Source organism: Pongo abelii, chromosome 2 (assembly GCF_028885655.2).
Source record: "Pongo abelii isolate AG06213 chromosome 2, NHGRI_mPonAbe1-v2.0_pri, whole genome shotgun sequence".
Taxonomy (NCBI): Eukaryota; Metazoa; Chordata; class Mammalia; order Primates; family Hominidae; genus Pongo; species Pongo abelii.
The window spans coordinates 108,092,981-108,102,415 of NC_085928.1; the positions used below are offsets into that span (position 1 = coordinate 108,092,981).

The following is a 9,435-nucleotide window of genomic DNA, read 5'->3' on the forward strand; positions in this document are numbered from 1 at the left end:
GCTGGTCTTGAGCTCCTGACCTCAAGTGATCCACCCTCCTCAGACTCCCAAAGTGCTGGGATTACAGGCGTGAGCCACCACGCCTGGCAAAGCAGTGCATTTAGAGGCAGGAGCCTGCACCTCTTCCCTGAAGGAGGTTTGGAATAAATCATTTTCTTTATACCTGACCTCGCTCTTGTTAATTGGATTCTGCAAGCAATGAGTGACTAATCTGCGGTTCGGTTACAATAACAATAATAGAGAAAGGAGAGTGTGAATGATAAAGAAATTTACCAACATCAAATCACATTTGATTATTTCAAACACTTGGTACCCACAATAATCAGATATACAGGATTATAGAGAGAAACAAGGAGGAGCTTGAAGCATTTTATGCATTATGAAAAATGCTTAGTCACAAAACATTTTCTGATCTTGTTGCAAGGTCATGAGATCAGCACACTGCAGAGATTGGTCTGGGTGTTGGAACCTTCATTCCACGACAGGCATCAACCTGTACCCTGGATGGAGACACTCCTCTCGGTCTTCAGAAATGATGAATGTGAGCTGTGCACTACCTACCCTGAGCTGCTGTGGAAATACCTCTTTTTCACAACTGGGATGATGCCGGCAGAGACAAACATTAAACAGCTGAATGTGAAAAGCCTCCTCATGTGTCTTCTCCATGCTGGTTTGCCAATGTGGCCTCGCGGGGGCAGTATGACCCAAGGCTTGCTGTGGCTTCCTAGCTTGAAAAAGATTCACACTCTTCCATGAATGCTTTAAAAAAACTAGTGACCACCCAGACAAACAAAAATAAGTCCCCAAAACACGACAGAATCACAATGACACAAAACGGATTATCAAACCACGTAGTAACAATAGGGAGGCATATAGAAGTCAGTCTTGTAAAATTGCTTATAGAAAATTAGGAAGGAAATATATATTATATGCATGCATATAAATAGATATAGTATATGTCATATGACAATATATATTAATTATATAAAATATGTATTTGTATATAGAATCTTAAATATTAAAAGTTGAGTCTGTTTTGGAAAAATACAAGCAACTTTTACAGTGAATTTTATTTCAAAGTAAAGGAGCTATCGAAATGTTTTCACGTTTTTGCCTCTTGTGTTCAGCCTTATCCTCAAGGGTTGTGGAAAATCTCCACGTTCTCTGACAATAAGTAAGTGGGTGTGTTAACAAGCTACAAGGAACGGCAGTTAGAAGTTCATGATTTGTTGGCCGGGCATGGTAGCTCATGCCTGTAATCCCAGCACTTCGGTGGGAGGCTGAGGCGGGCAGATCACGAGGTCAGGAGATCGAGAGCATCCTGGCTGACACGGTGAAACCCTGTCTCTACTAAAAATACAAAAAATTACCCAGGTGTGGTGGTGCACGCCTGTAGTCCCAGCTACTCAGGAGGCTGAGGCAGGAGAATTGCTTGAACCCGGGAGGCAGTGGTTGCAGTGAGCCGAGATCGCACCATTGCACTCGAGCCTGGGCAACAGAGCAAGACTCCATCTCAAAAAAAAAAAAGGAAAGTTCATGATTTGTTTTCCGGTTCAAATTTCTGCTTCTAGCCCCCAGGGTAGTTGGTGGTAATTCTTATGTTTTCATTATAAGTGTTAACACTTGAGCAGTTATGTTTGTGTTTGGAGCTCTATCTCTCCCCGTGATAGAAAATAAATGATTTGTAAATTTAATCATAACAGTGGAAATGCCAATGCATCTTAATTTATTCAGAGCGATTTAAACTAAGAACCCCTGGAGTACAAAATGTAAACAGAATCCCAGTTTATGAATTTGCACATTACTCTTCCTAAGGACAGTCACCTCTACTTTGACTTTATCCATGGCATGCAATTTCCTCTTTGATAGAGACCTCTGGGTGGAGACAGAAGGTACGTTCACCCCAGAGATGGTGAATAAAGTCAGATCCTGAAGGTCGTGAGTTGAAACTCCAAGGAGTAAAGGCATGGGCCTGGGGAGAGAATGGGGACGGGCTCTGGAAAGGCTGGCAACACTGCAAATAGCTTTTCTTTGTGCTAACATTGGAAGACATTTAATAAGTTGGAAAAGGAAAAAGGAGCAATTGACATGGCTGCATTTATGTCATCCATAAAACTGATACCTTCAAACCTCCCTGCCGCACTGCCTTCCCCCTATGGGATGGATCTCCCTTCTCCATGGCCTCTTCCTTCTACTCTAACCCCAGCCCCCTCCTGCCCTTCCTTGGTTCATTCTACCTTTTAGCCTAAGAGATGAAAGGCAATCCTTCAAGTCTTGGTAGGGAGAAGCTGCCCTTCTAGTCAGATCCAGCTGTTCTGTCTTCTGCTCATTTCATGCACCTCCAAATAAGACCACGGGCAGCTTTTGCATCTGCTGCCCATGACCTGCGCTGGGAGATGAGTGTGCAGTGACTGAAAACCAGCATGTTCAAAATGTGAACGTGACCCAGACGGGTCCCCTCCACCTGCAGCACCTGTCCTCTCTCAGGGTAAGAGACTCGTGCACATAAATCCAAATGTACATGATTGTCATCACTGTAGTTAGAGCCAAGTTTTGGGGAGGGATTTTAAATGAAAGAAAAGCATCCTCATTCTCACATATGATGTGCCTACAACTCAGGGCTGCAGGTAAGTGACCAGGCCATGACGTTGCATGTCTTCTTCATTTTCAAACATAGACAACTAACTTATGGCACCGATTCTCTTTTTTAAAACATGGCAATTCTTTTGAGTAGTGGAATTAAAATTTGAATTTTAAAAGTTTTCAAGTCAATTGCTCAGCAACCTTACTCTTAGAGGTACCATCTGTAAACACAAACTATTCTGGCAATTTGTCTCAGGAAAAGGGTCAATTTTAAAAATTATTTAAAAGAAAATACAAAAATATAATTATCTCTCTCTTTGTATACACCACACACACATGCACACACACTAAGGAAGAAAACAGCTGCTTATAAAATGCTGTGGCAGTTTTATGTGCTATTCTCTAAATGTACACTTGACTGAAAGAACAAGAATATAATGAATTATTTTAGAAGGTGTTTTTTATTAGATGCATATTTTCTTTCAAGCAATTTGTAACTTTCATATACATAAGAATATGCAAATACTAAGATGCCAGAATGTCTTTGACTTGGCCCAGAGGGTAGGGTCCTATGCTACTCTTGCACTCTTCACAACTTAAGAACAAAAGGAAAGACATTTCCCTTCATTGCTTCCTGCTGACAGCCACAATGCTCACCGTTCATATTCAGAGGCTGAGAAAGTCAGTAGCACCTCTTATTATTCTGACACCTTCATTCCCTGAGTAGTTCTCACCACTTTCTATTCCCTCACCTTACCTGTACGATGATGGTTTTAGCCATCCCCCAAATTCAAAACAATCTCAAGTATGTGCACAATCATATGAGAAGCAACAGAAAAAAACCTCTCTCTCTTCCTTTGAAATGAATATACTCAAACACTAAGGGGTATATTCATTTCAAAGGGAGAGAGAGAGGTTTGTCTGGAGAAGGCATCTGGAATAAGTACCTAAGGCGCCCCCCCACCCCCATTCAGCCTGAAATACGGAGGCTGGTAAATTGTACCTTTGTGGGTTTTAAGGCTCAAGGCAGCTTGTTTCCAAATGAATATGTCCCCTCTCCACTTTGCCTATTGATGGTTAAATGCAGAAAATGATACCTACACTGGTGTGCACTGGGCAGGCAGCATCTTAATTTTTCAGGCTTCCCTCACCTCTGTGGAACCTCTTTGCTCAATGCTTTGCTCAATGCTATCCCTGAATGAGTAACTAAGAGTTTGATGCTTATTGAATGTGTAGTGTGTGCTAAATGCTGCCTGTGGTTGCCTCATAGAATCCTCCCAACAACCCATGAAATGACTACTAGGTAATCAATCCTCACCTAGATCTCATGTGTGAGCTGAAGTATGTTCCTAGACTAGATTCATAAATCTAGTCTCCTCCTGGAGACCCCTCAGTATTTGAGCTGGGATGGGAAGGAACTCTCTGAAGTCAGAAGCATTCAGTGAAAGACAGCCTGGAGTCTGTGTGAGACTATGTTCAAGCTCTGCAAACCAGACCCATCCTTTTACACCAATCCCTCTTCTTCTTGACCTAAACCTCCTCCTCCTCCTCCTTCTGTGCTTGATGTCTTTTCAAGGGTTTCTCCAATCTGCTTGAAGGCTAGGGATTCTCTCTGACTCCTGTCTGCCCCTCACCTCCAACCCAAATCCACCCCAGTTCTGCTGACTCTGCATCCTCATATGCTGCACGAATACTTCCCTCCTTCCCATCCTCATGAATACCTCCCTCCTTCCCATCCTCACGCCTTGAGCTTAGCAGAGGCCATCCTCACCCTGACCTGAGGGCTGTTGGTGGTCTCCTTGCCTTAAATGCTCATCCTTCCTGACCCTCCTTTGGCCACAGAGTAAACCTTCTGCAACACCAACCAGGACCTCCCTGCTCAGCTCATGACTTAGAGGGAGCAATGCCGTCAAGGTTCTTCATGACCTAGCCTTGTCCTTCCTCCCCAGGTCTTCCCAACCAGCTCTGTTTCCTTCTACAGCCAAGCTTGCCCATGCAGTGCTTGCAGTGAGGCTTCTGTCTCTGCCAGCAATGGATGATCCAACTCAAATTCCTTCTCATTTAAGAAGCTTCCCCAGCTCTCCCAGGCCACAAGGCTCTCTCCTGGTTTTAAAAGTCAGTGAAACTTATTAACCATACCTTGGAGGGGAAATCACACATGAAAGATGTCATTTCTTAACTAATCATATTCATGTCTTTTCTCCCCATAGCAAGACAAAGACCTGTTTTAAACACATTTACAACCTATATGTTGCATTGTACAAGGTAAAAAGTTGTACATTTCTGAAATAATTTTGGTATTTCTGTTCAGATCACTAAACTCAAGAATCAGCAATTCTCTGAGGCTTTCTTTTTAATATATATAAGGAACTTTCGGAGTGAAGGGAGAGTTTGTCAATAACGATGCATGTGAAGGGGAGATAAAAAGATTGCTATTTTTCATCAACATATTTTGATTTGGCTTTCTATAACTGATGGGCTTAAAAGATCTAATCTACTTTAAACAGATGCCAAATAAATGGATGAATCTTAGACCCTCTATAACAGTAACTTCCTTTTAAAAAGGACCTCTCCCACTCCACCCCCAGTCCAGGCTGTGTATGAAAACCAAGCCATGTGCACAACCCTGACTGGGTCACTAGCCCACTTGAGTCCGGGTCACAAGCCCACAGATATTTCCTGCTCCCCAGTGGATCGGGTGTAAACTGAGCTTGCTCGCTCGGGAGCCTCTTGCTGGAAAATAGAACAGCATTTGCAGAAGCGTTTGGCAATGTGCTTTTGGAAGAAGACTAAGAGGTAGTTTCTGAACTTCTCCCCGACAAAGGCATAGATGATGGGGTTGATGCAGCAGTGCGTCATCCCAAGAGTCTCTGTCACCTGCATGGCTTGGTCCAACCTGTTAGAGCTACTGCAATTATTCAGGCCAAAGAATTCCTGGAAGGTGTTCAGGAGAAGGACAATGTTGTAGGGAGCCCAGAAGAGAAAATAAACAATCATGATGGTGAAGATAAGCCTCACGGCCCTGTGCCTCTTCTTCTCGTTTCGACACCGAAGCAGAGTTTTTAGGATTCCTGAGTAGCAGATGACCATGACAAGCAATGGCAGGACCAGTCCCAAGATGACTATCTTTAATGTCTGGAAATTCTTCCAGAATTGATACTGACTGTATGGAAAATGAGAGCTGCAGGTGTAATGAAGACCTTCTTTTTGAGATCTGGTAAAGATGATTCCTGGAAGAGATGCAAACACAGCCACCACCCAAGTGATCACACTTGTCACCACCCCAAAGGTGACCGTCCTGGCTTTTAAAGCAAATACAGCATGGACGATAGCCAGGTACCTATCGATTGTCAGGAGGATGATGAAGAAGATGCCAGAGAAGAAGCCTATAAAATAGAGCCCTGTCAAGAGTTGACACATTGTATTTCCAAAGTCCCACTGGGCAGCAGCATAGTGAGCCCAGAAGGGGACAGTAAGAAGGAAAAACAGGTCAGAGATGGCCAGGTTGAGCAGGTAGATGTCAGTCATGCTCTTCAGCCTTTTGCAGTTTATCAAGATGAGGATGACCAGCATGTTGCCCACAAAACCAAAGATGAACACCAGTGAGTAGAGCGGAGGCAGGAGGCGGGCTGCGATTTGCTTCACATTGATTTTTTGGCAGGGCTCCGATGTATAATAATCGATGTCATAGGTTGGACTTGACACTTGATAATCCATCTTGTTCCACCCTGTGAATAAATAAAAAGTGATCTTTTATAAAGTCCTAGAATGTATTTAGTGGCCCTCCATGAATGCAAACTGTTTTATACATCAATAGGTTTTTAATTGCATACATAGATGTCTACATTGAATGAACTCCCTTTTTGGCCAAACAATGAAGTTTTGTAGTGAAGCGAAGGTTTGCTGCTAGCTTCCCTGCCCACTAGATGGAGAGGTTGGCTCTGTTGGGGGAATTCATGAAAGCACCATCTCACCAAATAAAATCTTGTGCTCTATAGCACCATGCAGTGAATGAAGCTTTGATAACAATTTTAAGAAACTAGGTCAAGCATGGTGCAGCTCAGCCTTTTTGTTGCTGTTGTTGTTGTGAGACAGGGTCTCACTCTGTCTCCCAGGCTGGAGTGCAGTGGCACGATCATGGCTCACTGCAGCCTGGACCATCCTGGGCTCAAGCAATCCTCTCACCTCACCCCTCCAAGTGGCTGGGGACTACAGGCGCTACCATGCCCAGCTAATTTTGTTTATTTTTATAGAGACAAGTTCACACTGTGTTGCCCAGGCTGGTCTTGAACTCCTGGGCTCAAGCAATCTTCCTGCCTCAGCGTCCTAGAATGCTGGGATTACAGGCATGAGCCACCATGCCCAGCTGCAACTCAGTCTTAATATTTTTATTGATGCTGGAGTTAGCCCACAAAGAACATGCACTGTGAGCAAGCCAGTAATAATTAAGAGGCCTCGAGGGCACATACTGGATGCCAATAACTGTTCTAAGCGTCATACCCATTCATTCATTTAATCCTCAGGGCAACCTTATGAGGCAGGAAATATTTTTCACATTTTGCAGACAAGGACCTTGAAGCACAGAGAGGGTGAGTAACTTGCTCAAAGCCACACAGCTAGTAAGCAACCAATTTTGAATGCGGGAAGCCTGCACTCTTAACTACCATGCTACCCTCCCTCTCACTCCTCGAAAAGAGAATTAAAAGGCAAGACCATCAGATGTTTGGTGCCATGATGTAGTCAGAGTGAAATGGCCGGATGCCCAAGTCCCCCGAGAAGGTCATAGATGCCAACAGCCAATTGTAAAATCCTCACATTTTCTGTGAAGTTTGTGTTTGTAGTTTCTGAGTTGCCACAATTAAGAGTTGTCATACCCAAGAAATAATAAAATAAAAAATGTTTCGTCTGCCACCACAGATGAATGTCATGCATTCTGGGTAGTTGAGTCTTATAACCAGCTGTCTTGCCTAGTCTATTTAAGTTCAGCTGCTCTAGCTGAGAATTTTCTCTTATTAAACCCTGTGAGTCTCAAACTCCCTGCACCTTAGACTAGGCAGCTGAGAAAAGCCCCTAGAAAAGCTCATTTTTAATTTTGAACCATAAAGAATTATATACTAACTGTGCCATGAAACTGATATATTAGAGGAAAATTTTATTTGACTTTTGTAATTTGATATTAATTTCAACCATTTTTAGGCTTCCCTGTTGTCTGGAGGAAAAAGAAAAAAGAGAACCAGACTTAGACAGAACTTCTTGTGGGCACATATTCAGAAGGCATCTCACTGGAGAGGGTTTAGTTCTCCTTAGCAGAAGATAAGATTTCAAGATTCCAGCTAAGACTCACCTCTCTGCAAATCTTTCTTTTGAGAGGTAAGGATTGTTAGTTATTAAAATACTATTGCTCCATTTAAAGTCTTTCACTCACAATCATGTTTTGTATCTTTGATGTTATAACCATCTGAAACTCATTCTAAACTCTGACCCCTTCCTTATCTTAAAGATTATATTTTAAGATAATTGTATGAGAGCTTGGTGTTTGCCAAATGTCTTCTATGGGTTTCCTGTAAAGTCTTTTACTCATCTCAGAAGCTAACTAATAGGCCAAGCGGTTGAGAGGTTACTTACCAGGGAGAGTTTCTTGTAGGGGAACGGATGTCTCAGCTCTTCTGGCCAGATGAGCTGTGCAAATCAATCATATAGACAGTATAAAAATAGGAAACGCTGTTTCTTTTGAAGGAGGGTGGAGTTAAATAATTAAGTGTATTGAAGGCAAAAAGAATCAGAGAACAGTTCTTCTTTTTAAGTTGAGCTTAAAATAAGCTAGAGAATAGATCTCTGGTCTGAAAGTTTGTTTACGGGCTTTCCTCACTGGATTATTTGGTTTTTGTTCTCTGCTCATCCCACTACACAGAATCTGTTAGAAAATATAAAGAATAAAGGATATCAGAGCTAGAAGAACATTTACATTCATCTAGTCAAAAGCCCACATTTTAGTAAAATAAATTACTATCCAAGAAGCAAATGATTTGTACAAGATCACAGGGCTTTTCAACAGTAAGGCTAAAAGGCTAAGAAAATTCTGATTATCTTAAGAGTTGCTATTAATTAAAGCCAACTTAAACCAACTTTAAGTGTAGAGGGGGATCCTGGACTTCACATTAACCCTGTGCCCCCTTTTTCTCCACTCTCCCCGTATCCCCTATCCCACCCCAACCCACACACAAGTGCTCACCACCCAATATTATTGTTCTCTGTAAACGGAAACAACCTGTTGTCTAAAGAGTTTTAACTATGGGCTCACGGGCGAGCTAAACAGGTTTCCCATCTTTTTCTGGACCCAGGATCTTAGTGGGGATTTTCACTCTGTTCACTATTTTGTTGCCCTTCAAACCGGTAAGCATTTATGAGGACTCACACTATGCCAGATACATAGGTGGCAGGATTCTTCACTCCAGATATAATCTATCTGGAGCTATGAGAAATTTTCCACATGACAGAAGTATATGGTCAAGTTCAGGTTCTTTATGACTATACTATATACAGTCATATCAAGCTCTCTTGGTGGTTGGTGACATCTGAAAATCTCAAGTATTGTCAGCAGAGCTGAGAAGACAGCAGAGAGCTACTCCTGAGCCACAAGATGCCCCCTGGGCTTCCGTGACCTTGGCTCTAGAATAAAAAGCTTTGGCTTGTGATCTCTAAGAAGGCAAAGGAGAACCCAAACAGCAAAATTAAGTGCCCCCAATCCTACAGAGGCAGCCTAACCCAGGGGCTAAGCCAGTGGCCTCTGTAGTCAGACTGCCAAGCTTGAAACCTGTCTTACCCTCAGCTTTCTCGTCTGGGTATTGGGCT

The 9,435-nt window shown here is 42.7% G+C and overlaps 1 protein-coding gene across 2 annotated transcripts; it reads right to left on the reverse strand.

Annotated features, from left to right (window-relative positions):
• Positions 1 to 3,025: 3,025 nt before the first annotated feature.
• On the reverse strand, positions 3,026 to 8,497 carry CCR5 (C-C motif chemokine receptor 5). 2 transcript variants are annotated; one of them, XM_009235733.4, is made up of 2 exons: positions 8,209 to 8,497; positions 3,026 to 6,311 (listed from the first exon to the last, which is right to left on the reverse strand). In XM_009235733.4, the coding sequence occupies exon 2, from the start codon at positions 6,298 to 6,300 to the stop codon at positions 5,242 to 5,244; it is 1,059 nt and encodes a 352-aa protein (XP_009234008.3). In that variant the 5' UTR covers positions 6,301 to 6,311; positions 8,209 to 8,497; the 3' UTR covers positions 3,026 to 5,241.
• Positions 8,498 to 9,435: the final 938 nt, after the last annotated feature.

Excerpts from the sequence above, each read along its gene's own strand:
- CCR5 (XM_009235733.4), bottom strand. The coding sequence starts at position 6,300 with ATGGATTATCAAGTGTCAAGTCCAACCTATGACATCGATTATTATACA.